At 27.5% G+C, this 17,137-nt stretch overlaps 1 protein-coding gene across 2 annotated transcripts in view; it reads right to left on the minus strand.

Annotated features, from left to right (window-relative positions):
• LOC135949262 (putative uncharacterized protein DDB_G0267840) overlaps window positions 1-17,137 on the minus strand; it is a 168,003-nt gene that overhangs the window by 14,405 nt on the left and 136,461 nt on the right. For both annotated transcript variants that reach the window (XM_065498768.1, XM_065498767.1), the window contains 3 exons: window positions 13,406-14,137; window positions 9,111-9,245; window positions 8,862-9,014 (listed from right to left, as the gene is read on the minus strand). In XM_065498768.1, the coding sequence (XP_065354840.1) occupies window positions 8,862-9,014; window positions 9,111-9,245; window positions 13,406-14,137 (1,020 nt within the window). The remainder of the gene's footprint in view (window positions 1-8,861; window positions 9,015-9,110; window positions 9,246-13,405; window positions 14,138-17,137) is intronic.

Raw genomic sequence — 17,137 nt, forward strand, 5'->3', positions numbered from 1 at the left:
CATTATCATTATTATTACTTTGTATTATAATAAATAATACAATAATAAATTTATTTTATTGTTACAATGTTATGAGTTGAATAATATAAAACCTAAATTAAAATTAAAGTACAAAAGCCAACGTCTATAATTTGAACAATAAAAAGAGTTATAAAAAGTTAATTCAATATTTAATGTAGAAATATAATTAACTGAATAAATTAGTTATTCAAATATGATTTGATCTAAATAGCTTAAGAATTTGAGAAAAGAGATGCTTTTTTAGCACTTACTAGACAAATAAAATCATCATCACACAACATTTCGTTCATAATATCTGAAGTTTTTTTTTTATTTTGTAAACGATTGATTGATGTCTTCCAAGTGGGTGTTGCTGGTTATGGAGATGTTGTTTTTTAATTCAGATTATAATTTTGGCAGATGATATCAGATTTTTTATAAGCAGGTGCTTCATGTGTAGCTTTTTTTTTTGTTTTTGTTTTGATAATTTAACTAAGAAATTACGTAATTTTTTTTTTAAATTCCTTAACATTTACAAAAACTTTTCTTAATTGGCAAAAAATTTTTGAAAGCTATAGGAGTTTATAACAAAAAAATAAATACAACACAAGCAAACTTTCCTTCCAACTGTTGGTTCGCAAATATTACTTTGACATTTTTTTGTTTTATTCGTTAAACATTTTTTGTTAAAATTTTGTTGCTGGCTTTGTTTAATTAGCTAAACAATTAAAACCAGTTTGGTTTTGGTTTTATATTGTTTAAAAAATTTTAAATTTTTTTTACAAATATTTTTATAATTTTTAAATATTTTTATTAAGTTTCGTTTCTTTTTATAAATTTTCTTAATTACTTTTCTATAGCTTTTTAACATTTAGATTTCCTTTAATTTTTTTCTTATTTAACATTTTAATTGTTTCTAAAAAACAAACTTTTTTTTTGTTGTTTTAAACAAATATGTATTTCCAGTTTTTGCTGTTTTGTTTTTTTTTAATTTTTTTATCTTTGGCCAAATTAAACAAACTTTTAGTTGGTAATTTTTTTGTTGTTTGTATTGAGACGTGTTAAAATGATTATTTTTGTGCCTTTAGTTTTCTTTCAATTTGAAATTTAACCGTTTTTTTCGTGTGCTTCTTCGCTTTTGCTAAACACTCCGTTAGTTTGGCGCAAGCGCTGTTTGTAAAATTCACGTTCATACTAAACAATAACAAATTCAAAACTAAAACATTTGCGAGTTAGATTGTAAAACAAAAATAGCAAAAAAAGAACAATAACAGCAACAGCAACAACAACAATAAAAAACAGCAGAATGAAAAAAATTCATTCATTCATGTATTTGAACTCGCAACAACAGTGCCAATTTAGCTGTTTTGAATTTCTCTTTAAAATAATTTTGGAACTTTTTTTTAGCTGTTTTGAATTTCTCCTTAAATAATTTTTCGACTTTTTTAGCAATTTTTCAACAAGATTGGTCTTAGTCAGTGGGGGTCAAAATTTGACATTTAGGCTAAACATGTGTTTTTTCTCATCCATGTAACTTTTTACCTATTGTTCTTAGCAATATTTGTCCCAAATAGTTTAGATAGCTTAGCTATATACATATATACACAGAGAAAACAGATTCGTGATAGCAACTGAAATTGTTGCCAATCGAATGATTCGGTTGCACACATAGAATTTTTCAGTTCTAAAAATAGAAAGTCAGTTGATAAAGAAGAATTTAAGTTGAGGCAACCAAACTTTAGTTACCCCTTACAAAATATTGTAGCCACAACTGTAAAATTCAGTCAATAAGATAGAATCATTCGATTGACAACAAATTCGGTTACTATCACGAATCTGTTTTCTCTGTGTAGAAAGATTGAAGAAATGTATTTCTTCAATCTTTCGAAAATAATATTTAAAAGAAAATAAAAAAAACTTTTTTGACGTTTTTTCAAAATGGGCCCGTTTTTTATACCCTTCACCTTCGTGAGAAGGTAAGTTTGTAATTTCCACAATATAATTTTCCGACCCTATAAAGTATATATATTCTGGATCCTTATAGATAGCGGAGTCGATGAAGCTATGTCCGTCTGTCCGTCTGTTGAAATCAATTTTCTCAAGACCCCAGATATCTTCGGGATCCAAATCTTCAATAATTATGTCAGACATGCTTTCGAGAAGTTTCCTATTTAAAATCAGCAAAATCCGTCCACAAATGGCTGATATATGAGGAAAAAACCAGGACAACCTCGATATTTGACCTACAGTGGTGGCCAGGAATTTAAGACAAAAATTGTTTGCTAAATTCCACGTGATTGTCAATTATTTTTTCAAATATTTCCACAAATATGTATGCATGAGGACTGTTTTAACACACAAGTGTGTTTTATTCCACTGTGTCAATTCATACATATTCACCATGAACACAAACAATTTTTCTACAACTTGACCAAACATTTTTTTTTTTTAATAAACATATTTTCTCACATTTATATCATTATATTTTTATTATTATAAAATATTCGGACCAAATTTCGTATTTTTAGTTCCATTAGTTTCGGTCATATCATGTTATTAACAGCGGATGTTCGCTGAGGTGGGTCAACGTATTTCCACATATCTTTGTCCATATATGTTTTACCGATTTTTCCAAACATTTTTCAGAAACTAGAAACATTAATAATAAATTTCATACCCTTAGAGATCCTTTTATTTTGGCTCTACGCACTTAAAATTCAGGTGATGAAAAAATTCAATTATTTGTCTTAAATTGGTGGCCACCACTGTATATCTGGATTACTAAGTCATTAATATAGACAATATGGATATCTAATTATAGATATTCCAAAGACGTATATAAGACCATAAGTTGGACCTACAATGGGTCAAAATCGGAAAAATATTTTTTAACCCGAATTTTTTTTCACCAAGAAAAAAAAATTTTAAAATAACAATTCGAAACCATTTTTTTCCAAAAAATAAAGAAAACAACTTTGGAAAAAAAAATAATTTTTGTTTACGTAAAAATATTTAAAATCTGTATTTTGAAGTATAATTTGGTGAAGGGTATATAAGATATAAGTACAAGATATAGCTCTCTTCTTTGTTTCTGAAAAAAAGCTTAGATATTTTTCATGAAGACCTATGTGTCCAGTTAGAGGGATGCGAGTTCGATATCTATCAAAATAAATGTTTTCTAACTCAAAACATAGAATTTAAAAAAAAAATTAATATTTTATTTTTCCGAAATCAAAAACTTTATTGACTTTTTTTTCAAAATGGACCCTTTTTTTTTTGCTAAAATTATAGCTTTGGTCATTTTCTTGAAGACCTTTTTGGTCGCTTAGTGGGATGCGAGTGGGATATCTATCAAAATAAATGTTTTTTAACTCAAGACATACAATTTTTGACTTTTTTTTTGGCAAAATCTAACTTTTTTTCCAAAATGGGCCCTTTTAAATTTTTTTTTGCTCAAAATAAAGTTTAGGTCCATTCCTTTAAGGGGGTTTTAGTTCCTTAGTGGGATGCTAGTGGGATATATATCAAAAAAAAAATGTTTTTAACTCAAGATATACAATTTTTAATTTTGTTTTTATCAAAATCAAAAACTTTTTTTTTTTTTTTTTTTTTTTTGCTCTAAGCTTGCTTCATTTAAGAGCTTTTTGGTCTCGTAATGGGATGCGAGTGGAATATATATATCAAAATAAATATTTTCTAACTCATTGTAGAAATTACGAATGTAAGACTCATACCACAAAATAGCGCTTTTTTTCTTTCTCAAAGTAGTCATCATTTACAACAGACCCCAACAAAATAATACTCGTGAACACAAGAGAATGAAAGAGAAGTTTGAGGTAGAAAAGAGCACAGAGAACAAACAATTGATAATTTGTTGTTTTAAACATATTTGCACAATCAATACTATTTAAAGATTTTTCAAACAAGATTACGAATTAATTTGCAAATTTAATTTTATTTCTAAAATTATTATCATTTATTATAAGTTTATATCTAGCTGTTTTGTTTTCTTTAGTTTTGTTTAGTAACAAACTAAATAAGTTTGTGGTTTGTTTTTTTTTTTTTAAAAAACTTCCCACAATTTAAAACATTTAACTTATACAAACTATAATGACGATTGTTCTACATAAATGGTCATTTGCAAAGACTAATAATAAAGAAAAGTAAAAAAAAAACTAAAAACAAATAAATTGTTTAACATACATAGTTATAAAAAAAAACTATTATAAAAAAGTAACTATAAAAAAAAAGAATTTAAGCAAACAAAGTTTAGCCACATATTTATTCTATTCATAAGTTTTTTTTTAAAGAATTACAAGAAAATATTTAAATTAAAAAGGGCTTAAGAGACATTTATAATTTTTTAAAGAAATAATTTAGATTATAAAAACCTTGAATTTATTTTAGTGGCCAGATTTTTTTTTGGAAATTTTTATATTTTAATAAAATGTCAGATAAGACCTTTTTTAACATATGTATTTTATTATATATAGAAACCTAAGTCTTAGCAGTTTTAAGCTACCTATATGTTAAATATAGAAACCCTGCCTTAAAAAGTCATTGTTAGTTTTTATATTTTTCGCTTACAATTGCGCGCCAAAATGGTTTAAAAATTTTTTATACAAACGCGAATTTATGGTGGATTTGTATTCAAATACTTTTGATATTCTTTAATGACTCATAATGTAAGGCTTTGTTGCTGTTTTTTTTTATTTTCAATTTTATCTAGCTTAACAATTTGCACGTGCATTTATGTATCTTTTAATTTTGAACATCTAAATGCGTGGTTGTGTGTTTTTTTTTAGGTTTTCAAAATATTTCAGTTTAAAGTTTACATTTTGTTGAAATTTATGGCATTACAAACAAATTTGGAGATAAACACACTGTTATGGTGTCATCACATTAATTAAATTGTGTTAATATCATGGTTTTGTTTATTATTTGTTTCTAATAATAATGAATGTGGGTGGGGAATTAGCTTTGCTAACTAAGGAGAATACTTGTGGCTTAAATATTTGGAAAAAACCTAGATTTTATAAATGTTTTTATGTGAATCAATAGTTTTTACAGTGTTAATTCGTATTCGAATTAAAATAAAAATTAATAATAAAGATGTTTTTGTTTTTTAAGTCTTTTGTTTTAGTCATTAGCTAAACAAAAGATTGCAGACACAAACAGTTGAGAGTTTAAATCATTATTTTTTTAAATTTTTCCAAAATCTAATTATGTAATTACAAAAATGTGTGAAAATTAAATTAACAATCCTAAAAAATAAATGAATGTAAATCACATTCTCAAAGTTATTGAACTATAAGCGAATACTGTTTAACATGTGTATGAACGTACGTACGTACAATCATATGTGGCGTCAAATAAATAAATAAATGAATGAATGAACAAATGTTAAGTCCAATATTAACCATATTGAGTCATAGAAAAATAAAACTTCACGATTTTTGCAATCAACAGCAACAGCAACAAAAACAACAACTTGTCTCCATTGACATATTAGATTAGATTTATGATCTGCTATGGCCCGACATAAAGACACAAAATATTGCAGCAAAAAACTTTTCATTTCCAGCTAAAAATGGAGGAGAATTATTATTAAAATAGTTTTAAGTGGCCACAGCTCAATAAATAAAACACGCCCTTCCTTCCTTCCTTCCTTCCTTTACTTTGATTACACACAAATGACAAGTATTTGACATTTTCTTGTTGAATTTTTTCGTTCAAAATTTATTTTTTTTATTTTTGAATAAAGAAAAGTGTTTTTTTTTTTATTCGTGATTTTTAATTTTCATATTTATTTTAAATTAAGAAATATAATAAATAAATGGCTTTTAGTGGTATTTAACCTGTGACCTTTTTGTCTTATATTTTTCTCTGTTAGCTTTTAAACTAAACTATTTCAATCACGTTTTTTATTAACGAAACCTGCTTTTTTTTTGTTATTATTTATACTTATTTTTCAGCTAGAGGAGCTGAGCTTTTCATTTTATTGATATTTTTTTCCCACTTTTTGTTTATTTCGTTTGCCCGGCATGCAAATCTTTTTTATTTGTTTAAAAACGTGACTTTGGCAAAATGATGATGATGATGGCAAATGAAATGTTGATTTTGATTTAGAGATATTCTCAAAAATTAATTTGAAAGTGGGAGAAATATATAGAAATTTTAATTTGAGGGAGTAGTGATATTTTGGGTGACTTGAAGAAGATCTAAATAAAACTATGTGGACAACACTAATATGTGTGATTATTTTAAGTATTATTATACCCTACACCACCATAGTTGGGAGGGTATTATGCGTTTGTGCAGATGTGTGTAATGCCCAAAAATATTGGTCCAACATCCACCTTCAAGTATACCGATCGACTTAGAATCACTTTCTGAGTCGATTAAACGATGTCCGTCCGTCCGTCCGTCTGGCTGGTTGGCTGGCTGTCCATGTAAACCTTGTGCGCAGAGTACAGGTAGCAATTTTGAAGATATTTCGATAAAATTTGGTACATATAATTTTTTCGGACCAAGGTCGAAGCTGGCTGAAATCGGTCCATTATTTCACATAGCCCCCATACAAATGTCCTCTAGAAATTGGACTTTATCGGTCATAAATGTTTAATTTATATATGTATCTACACAAATTTCGCTCCAAATAAGTTTTATATATACAAAATTCATATCAACAAATTTTGTTACAATCGGTCCATATTTAGTCATAGCTCCCATATAGATCCGCTTCCGAAAATCACTTTAACGTGCTTAAATCACTTGGTATACACACACAATTCAACATAGTTAACTTTAATATAGACATAAATCATACGACCTAATTTCATGATGATCGGTCCATAATTGGTCATAGCTCCTATATAAGGCCCACTTCCGAAAATCACTCATAAATCTAAATTATTGAAATTTTAAAAGAAAAATATATTTACTCATTTACTTGGTGTAGGGTATTATATGGTCGGGCTTGATCGACCATACTTTCTTACTTGTTTTTGTTTCAGTTTTTTTATAGTTTCCGCTGTATGTCTGTTTCTCTATGTCCCGGTCCACACTGTGAAACATTTGCTGCAAAACATTTTTAAATTCTCTTTTGAAACTGCATTCGTGTCCACACAGTGAAGTTTTTGCTTTTCAGTTTTTCACATTTCTGTACAGAACGAATACGAACGAATAAATGTGAATGACATACTCAACAAAAACTTCATGTACATGAAACATAGTACCCTTTTCCATTCCTCTTTCCCCTTTCGTCCACAAACTGAAATGTTTTGCAGCTAATATTTCACAGTATGGATGGGGAATATGTAAATTACTATTCATGAGTATTTTTTATTTTTAAAAAAAATTAGTAGACTATATTTATTTGGAAAAATAAGTTTTTCATGTAAAATAAGTTTTTTTATGAAATAACTCATTTCAGACAAAATATTGCATAGATTTGGTGTTTTGAAATAATTTGAGATCTATGTAAAACTCTAAGGATATTAGTGAAAACAATAAATATTTTCAAAAAGGTTTTTTTAATAATTACTCTTTTGTGGAAAATCGTATTTCTGCTGTTGTTTTAAAACATTTTTTTTTTTGTAATTTTATTTTTACTTCCTTTTGTTCTTTTTTTATTTGTAAAAAAGCTTTGTGAAAAAGCTCAGCTCTATTTTATTGCTTTTTTAAATTTTTATTTTTATAAAAATTGTTTTAGTTTAAATTTTTTATAAACTAATTTTGAATTTATGAAATAGCTTTATTTTTTAAAACTCTTTTTAATACAAAATATTAAAAACAATTTTAAGAAAAAAATATTTTTAAAAAAAATTTTGTGTTAAAATCTCTGTTTTGCTTAACTGTTTTTATGGAAAAATGTTATTGTCAAAAAACTAGTTTTAATTAATTTTTTTAAAAAGCTTTTTGTAAAAAGCTCAAAATGTATTCTTTACAATAAGACAGTACTGCATATAACGAACAAACCTGACCACATAAGGTTCCCTAAATCGCAAAACTACTGTATCTGTTAGAAAGCTTGTATATGAGGAAAATATTTTCTGAAGCTTTTTTATGAAATTTTCTTTTTTTGTGAAAAAGCTTTTTTATCAAAACCTTTTTTTGTTCTTTTTATGAAAAAAAAAGCTTTTGCTGAAAATACTTTTTTTTTTTTTGAAAGATTATTTTTTCCCAAAAAAGCTTTCTTATGGTTTATTTAATATAGTTTTTTATGAAAAAATGTGATTTATGCCAAAAATCTCATTTGTGCAAACAAATCGAAAGCTTATTTAGAAAGCAAAGTTTAATTGTGGCAAAAATTTTAATTTTTTAATGTCTAGAAAGCTATAAAAGTAAGCCAACCTTTTTTAAAAGTCTCTAGAATAATTCCACTGTGAAGGCTGGGAAGTTTAATATACATTCTAGCGGTATTTTTTATGAAAATGTGAACCTTGAGGCTTATACCAGGAACATTTTTCAACATTATTAATTCAATTCAATTTATTTTTATTCATAATCTGTAAGCCTGTAAGGCCAACATAGTTTATTAGAGAACATTTGCCAAAGTCTATTTTTTATTTTACAATGAAACTTGTGTGCAATTAATTTGTTTATATTGTTTTAAAAAATAACAAATAAAAGTCTTTCAAAGGGCCAGACTAATGTACAATCTAAAATTATTAACAAATATTTAACAGTCTCTGTTAAAATTTATTCTCTAATCAATGTTAAATAGGCAACAGATTTTGTTTAACATTAATTCAAGTTAAAAATCTAAAGCCTACTTTAAAAAGTTGATTATTTAAAAATTGCTATAAATCATAGCCTACTTTATGGATTAAAATAAATAAATAGAAAAAAAAACTTACCTTATCATTAGTCTCTTCCAATTCGAGTATTCTAAATTCTAATAATTCATTTTGTTCACGCAAATCATTGGCCTCTGCCTGCAGTTCATGCTCCTGATCCTCCAAATACTTAATGCGTTCCATTAATTGTGGTATTTTCGAGTTGTTAGCACTCTGTCAATAAAACACAAAAATACAATTAAAATTTTAAAAATAAAACACTCCTCTTAAGGTATAATTATTGTGTTGATTATTCTATGATTAATTTACCTCCATGGCATTGCTTTCCAATTCAATAATTTGATCCTTGGCCATATTTAGTTCTTGTTTAAGATGCTCATTTTGCTTTTGCATTAAGTCAACTTCTTTTTGTAGCTTCTCAATGTCATGGGTATAGCTGCGCATCTGTAATAGAGGAACAAGAAAACGAAATATTTTATGATTAATTTTTTAATACTTCTTTCGCGGCTTTCAAAACAAAACAAAATAAAATAAATTCATATAAAAACAAACTATTTTTATAACACTACAACACAACTTGTTAAGATTCTTACTTCTCTGGCTTAAGTATTTTTTTAGTTTTTTTTTGTAACAAAACTACTGGCATTTTGGTCAAGAGCCCATAAAAATGGTCATTACTAATATGAGTGTGAAACCACCTTCATTGTTGAACTGCTGCATAAAAAGAAGACTGTTTTGTTTCTTCGTAAGCCTAAAATATTATTGTAATACGTTTGTCGGCAGCTATAAAAACATGACTTAAAAAAAGGATGCTTTAAAGCAAAAAGGCAAAAGCAACGAGACGATAAAATGTGTGTAGAAAATCATTTAGCAGTGGTAACTAAGTTACGCCTTTAGGTTTTGAACTTTTATCATTTGTATGGCCATCAGTTGGCTGGCTGGCTGGGCTGGCTGCAGTTGTTTATATTATTGCATTATTGTTTATTTGCAGACAAAAAGGCAAAGACCTTTAAGCGATTGCAGCTACAATAGTAGTAGCATTGTCACAAAAGGTCTTTGTGACAGGAGACTAGGCTCATTGTAGACTATAGACTAGCATCTACTTGAAAACCCACATGTACAGATACATAGTTTACTCTGTACTGTAACATACAATCGTAACTTTACTTAACTATAACCAGAGACCATGTGTATTGTATGCGGCCCTGAAATAATCGTGAGATTTTTCTTTATTTTTACATTTTTTGAAGTTAACAATTGGATATAAATCGCATGTCTGCTAGTTTTCATTTTATTTTAGTTTGTTTTGTTTGTTGGTTTGTTCATTACTATTATTTTGTTATAAATATGTGTCATTGAGCCAAAATGCATTGTCAATGTCTTCAAGCAAAGTCACTAAACTAATGTGCAGTTTTTTTTGTCAGCCTCTTTTATGGTTAGAAACATTTAAATAAATAATAAATATTAGTTTTTTCATCGTAAATTGATTTATTAGCGAAAAAGTGAAATTGAGTAGTATTTCTTTTATTAGGTTTTAATAAGGTGCATTATTAATAATACAAAAAACAAAACAAACGAAAATAAAAGGTTCATGTGGTTGAATATATGAGACCAAAACAAAAGACTTGAGCAACAAAATTTACTTTTACGGTTAAAGGCCATGAACGAACAAACGAACGAATAAATAAATAAATATTATTTTCAATTGTTTGGTTTTTTTGGTATGAAATCAAATTCATATGTATGTAGTTGGTAAAAGTAATCAAAATAATTTCTTTCGGTAATTTGCGGATAATCAATCAAAATTTTATATGGAAAATTTGCTCCAGATGAAAAAATATTTTAGGGTATTAATGATTAAAAGTTGTACAAGGCGAGCATCCGGACTCAATAATTAAGAGATAGATCAAAATATATTTCTATTGTTATTTTTTGTGGTAAACATTTTCAGCTAAAAACTTAGTTTTGCGTGAGAAACAATTGTTGGTGGTAAAACCAAATCAGAATATGATTAATTCCAACCATATTATGAATTCAACTCAGCCGCAATAAGTTTAACTTAAAACATAATGGGTGATAACTATGATCATTATAATGGCTTCAAATATTTATGATTGCGGACCATAACCTTTTCTCTGTGTGATATGAGCGTTAATATTTCGCATTTATGCCTTTCGGAATCGTTTATTTCAAAAACCAGTCAAGCAACAAAAAATCCAAAATAGAGTTATTGGGCGACTACTGTTTTGTAAAGGTAAATGCATCGTTTAATGCAAAACAAATTAAATACTGCCACCTATTATGGTAAAGCATAGTCGAGAATTCAGTGCTTAGTGCAGAAAGAAGTCAAGTGACAGCGCTTGACTGGTTTTATACCATGTAATACTAGGCCCATAAATGTTGTAGATCTCAATAAATGTGAAACAAATAAAAGATTTACAAACTCCAAAACCCTACTTGGTTTTATATGAAGAGTTTTATGGGAATATTTTTTCAATGTCCTACAACAGAAGCAGAATGCACTGTAAAACGAGTGTATGAAAAATATTGTTACGAAATTGTACTTGAATTCAAATATAACGATTTTAACGGCTGATTTAAAAGTACCATAATGCTTTCAAATAGCAGTGCTGTAATAGCAAACTGTAACATATCTGTTGGCATTATTAACATTGAATAAAAGCTTTAAGTTGACCATTGATCGTAAGTATGGCAACGCTGTTTGCTGCGACCGTATATTCGAATTCGAATATTCAGTTAAAGAACATTGTAGAAAGTACACCACAGATGGCGTATGTATTAGAAAGCTCTATACAGTTAAAGAGCAATCTAGAGTGCAGATGGCAGTGTTATAAATAGTGGCAGAGGTTGCAGTCGTTAGTGAGTTTATCAGAGACGCTTTTCGAATAAAATTCAACTGAGTGCCTTAAAGTGTGCTGTATTTTTCAAGTGAATTCGTGTACATTATAAAGTGTGTCTGTATTTCTGCGAATTTATAAACGTGTATAAAAAAACATTGAGTGACTATTTAATTCTGTTGTTGTACATTTTAAATAAATGAAGAGTTGTTACAATTTTCAAGCTACTAAACGGCTTTTATTTGCAATCAAAAGTATCCAGTTTATTTAAAGGAAATAAACAAACGTTTTGAAAAGGTTAAAACGTAACAATATGAAATTTGTAAAAGTAATTTTTAGGTTGCTAGCAAGTTTTCTTTGATTTACCTAAAATCCATAATTTGTTGCTTGACTGGTTATTGAAATAAACGATTCAATTATATAGTCAATCCCTGATTTTATCACAACTTTCGATTGTGATGTTGGCTCTTAGAAAAATTTTAAATATTTGTTGATCATTTATTCGCCCATAGATATCAATCTTGTTGCAGTGATAGCATCATCATATTTTACCAGTATATTGATTGCTAGTTTGGAGAGCATTTTGAAAGTTAATTTTACTAAACAAAATGTTGATGAAAATGAGACCACTCATATTTCAAATATTTATAGACCAATTAAGTATGTGGGATCTTTGCAAAGTATATTAAGAATAATTCCTCAAGAAATAATTTGACACCGAATACAAATATGACATGATTTTTGATTGATTTTTTTAAAGATGTCCGTATTGAAGAATATCCTAAGTCAAAAGAAGACGGTTTGAAATATTACCAATTTTGTGTAATTTTTATTTTTTTTTTTAAAAAAAATCAGTAACTTAGCATATTGGTAATAAATTTATTAGACAAAAAATGTACAAGTTTTAAAAAAGAATTGGTAAATAGAGAATGTTATCAATACGCCCTTTTCTCGACTTAAGCAACTCGTCCATATGACCACTTTTTGTTGTTTATTTAAACTGCATTTTTTAAGACAACTATTTTCAACAAATCTCTTCTACTGTTCATATTTTTGAATCGTGTTTGTGCAGTTCAGGAAAGACTTTTGTGGTTAAAATTAAAAAAAAAAAATAATTTTTAAATTTTTGCTGTTTGTGAAAAGTCCATTATAAAATTAATCACATTTGAAGTCGTTTCTTTCGGAATAAGAGACAATAGCTAAAAGATAAATGCTAAAATTTAGGTTCCTTATTCTTCAAAATTTTTAAGACCCATATCATAATATTGAATTAAAAAAATGTTCATCAAAATTTCACCATCAGCGAATAACTTCTAAAGGTATAAGCATTTTAACTAATACACTTTCTTTAATGTATTATATGTTAAAAATAAACTTGCAAATCAACTTAATCAGTCAAAAATTGTAAATGTAACACTTGAGGTGTTAAACTTTATAACTATAGCTAACCCTATGTTACAGCAGCTTGACTCGAAATTAAATTTTCTGAAAGCTTATGGCCTTCACTTCAATTTTGCTATACATTATATTCCAATCGAGCAATTGGTTTAGAAGATATAATATTTTTGCTAAACTTATTTTACACAAAATTGTTCACAATATAAATCAAAAGATATAAGACACAAACTCATATTTATATCAAACTAATAAAAAGCAAAAACAAGTTTTCTTCTCAAATCTTTCGTTTTCATTTCAATGCACAACTCGTATGTAAGTGTGTATAATGAAATATAGCTATAAACTCACCGTTTGCCATAAATCTGTGGGTTCTTCACCATTTGCCGGTGGTTGAGGACTTATACTGGTTGGTGCGGAGGATAAAGCTGAATCGGAATCCGAATGATTGTTGTGATGATGATGGTGGTGGTGGTGATGATGTCTGTGATGATGACGATGATCGTGATCATGATTCTCTTTAGCATCTTGTATGGCTTTATTTTGTAAATGCTGTGTTAATTCTTGTGTTATGTGTTGTTCATCAAAATGATCTGTTTCATCGCATGCTGTTGCTGCTATTGACGTGGCCATTAATGTGGCTGTTGTTAATGGAGTATTTGGTGTTTGTGTTGTTGCCGTTGCCGTGGCTGTTGCAGTCATATTTCTAGTGGAATTTATTAAGGATGAGGTGTCGGTTGTTTGTGTTGCCGTTGTCAGTAATAATGGTTCATGTTTTTTATGCAACAAATTCATGCAACAACTGTGGCCATCATTGTCATTATGATCATTCTGGTTCTTGTTGTTGCTGTTATTATTGTTATTGTGGTTATGCAAATCTGGTATTTCTAGGGCCTTTAAATGTTTGTGTATGATGGTTATTGTATTCTGGTCATTGTTATTTTCAACAATTTCTGTTTCTTTTGCATTATTATTATTTTGGTTGTTGTGATGTTGTGTATTGAGTATTTTAGTTGATTTTTGTAGATTCGTTGTGACATTTTTTGTATTATTTATCAGCTCAATATTCTTGAGTTTGGAAATCTGTAAGAAAAAGAAACAAATTATTAAAAAAATTTGCTGTAAAATTTGTATAAAAATTTAACCTTGTTTATAAAGTAGCTGCTAAATTAATAAATTTGTTGAAATTTTAAAAGCTGAGTGTAAAAAAACATGTTGCCTTAATAGCAAACTAAAAAAAAATTATTATTTCATTCATTTATTTTTAAACAACTCCCACATTATTATTTAACTACTAAACGCTAGATGTTTTGAGTTAAGTTTCGTTACTAATTAAAAGTTAGACAACATTTAAATATATCTTTCTTAGTTTAATTTAACCCTCATCACAACCTCAAAACAACTCAAGTTGTTTGTTATAGTGTGTTGTTCTGCACACATGTTATCCGTCGTATTTTGCACTAGCAACATAATTGTTTGTAGTAAAAATCATGATTAACCATTAATAACATATTTATTTTTATATTTTATTATATGTTACTTAAAAATTACACATGTGTGGAAAACCACACATCAGGGTAAGCAATGTCAATTTTTAAATATTTTGTTATTAATTAATGAGTTTTCTTTGCTAAATTGATACGACAAGAAATTTCATGAATATCGTTTTGTCATGTGTTGTTATCCACACATGGTATGTATTCGTATTTTGCATTAGCAACATAATTTTTTGTAGTCGAAATCATGATTTACCATCAATAACATTTATTTATTTTTATATTTTATTATCTGTTACTTAAAAATTACATATGTGTGGAAATCCACACATCAGGGTAAGCAATGTCAATTTTAAAATATTTCGTTATCAATTAATGAGTTTTCTTTGCTAAATTGATACGACAGGAAATTTCATAAATATCGTCGGGTCATGTGTTGTTATCCACACATGGTATGTATTCGTATTTTGCATTAGCAACATAATTTTTTGTAGTCAAAATCATGATTTACCATCAATAGCATATTTATTTTTATATTTTATTATCTGTTACTTAGAAATTACATATGTGTGGAAAACCACACATCAGGGTAAGCAATGTAAATTTTTTAATATCTCATTATAAATTAATGCCTTTTGGCTTAATATATATTTTTTACAAAAAAAAACTTTCATATTTTTACACACAAGGGTGAGATGAGTTTTTTAAAAAAAAAAAACATCTATAAAATTCCTTTTATGTTTGTTACATTTTTGACAGAACTTTTGTGTAACAAAATTAGCAAAATCATTTCTTTTAACACTGACTTGTAGTGACACTTTCGACAGATTGACCGAAAAACTCAGAAAGACAGTAAAAAAAATACATTTTATTGCTGGGTGTTAAATAAACACACAACAATCAGAAATTATTTGCTCTACTTAATGTTTTTTTTCTCCATTTGTTTGTTTGTTTTTTGTACATTCTGTACTTTGTAAAATATTTTCTGACATTTTTGCCTTTTTTTCTGACTAATTGTGTTAAAATGACCTTAATATGGCTAATAATATTAACAACAATAGCAATAACAAATAACATTTGAAACTTTTTTGCCACAATAATAACAAAATACAAAAAGATTGAGGTTTTACATTAAATAGAAAAGCAACAAATTGAAGTGTTAGTAATAAAGAAATGTCTTCAATATAAATAATAGCTATAAATTTGTTTTGTTTAATTGACCCTATACAATATATAATATTAAAATATAGTTATTAGCTGCAAAAAAATCTAAATCTTTGTACCGTTCAAAATATATTTTTCTTCTTTGTTGTTTAGTTCCAATTCAAAGCCGCTTTTCATCTTCAGAGCAATTAAAATTATTTATTATTTGTTTGTTGTTCTAATTTTTCCAACTTTTTTTTAAGTTTTTTTGTAATATTTGTTTTCTGATTTAAGTCGCCTTTTGCTCTTATTTCTGTTTTTTATTATGATTATTATTAAATGTGTGTATTTTGATATAGATATTCTTTTGAATGTTAATATGTGACAGGTTAGTAAACCAGTCTCACATAATATTACTCTAGATAAAGTTGTTAAATCGAAGATCAAACAGACAACAAGCAGACACTACTTCTTTTTTTTTTGTTGTATAGAAGAGAAATAAACTTAAACACCAACATCATTACTACAGCCGACTAATAAACTGTGCAGTATAAAGTCTGCTGGAGTAAACCTATGATTGTAATCCATAAAAAACAACTACTAAGTTTTAGTTAATGCCATAAAGTCACGATAAAATTAACACACACTCACAGAATTATGTTAGTAGTTAAGTGTGCAACATTAGTTCAATAAATAGTACCTTTTATATCCTTCACCATGAGTGGCAAGGGTACATATAAGTTTATCATTCCGTTTGTAATTTCTACATTTTTCGACCCCACAAAGTCTGACCGTCTGTATGTTGAAATCAACTTTCCGTAGTCACCAAATAACATAATTCATACATCAATATATCCGCTATAGACCCGGTTCGGTTGCTATTTAAAATAGAGAAAATCGGCCAACAAATCACTGAGATATAAGGAAACAACCTCGATTTTTGGCATATTTTTTATCTATATCTGGATTACTAAGTAATTGATATAAACAATATGGACATCCATTGCAACGACGTATAGTAAGTTGGACCTACAATGGGTCAAAATTTTTTCCCCAAAAAAATTGTTTATCATAAATTTTTTGCACTAATAAATTTAAAAAATTTTTTTTTTTTAAATTTTAATTTTTATTTTAAAGTATTCAGCCGAATATAGCTCTCCTATTTGTTTCAATTGCAAAGCAAACTGGTTTTAGAAATAACTATGTCAATCTCTATGTTGAAATCAATTTTTCGAAACCCGCAAATACCTTACATACAATATATCTTATTTGTTGGCTATTCGGGAAAATCGGCCAACAAATGAATGGTATGTATATAAGAAAAAACCCAAGACTACTTTGTTTTGTTATCTATGTCTGGATTAATAAGTCATTAATATAGACAATAGGATATATTGACTTAATAATGCGGGATTTCCAATAGATGGCATATCTTTTGTTTGAA

This window comes from Calliphora vicina, chromosome 1 (genome assembly GCF_958450345.1).
Source record: "Calliphora vicina chromosome 1, idCalVici1.1, whole genome shotgun sequence".
NCBI lineage: Eukaryota > Metazoa > Arthropoda > Insecta > Diptera > Calliphoridae > Calliphora > Calliphora vicina.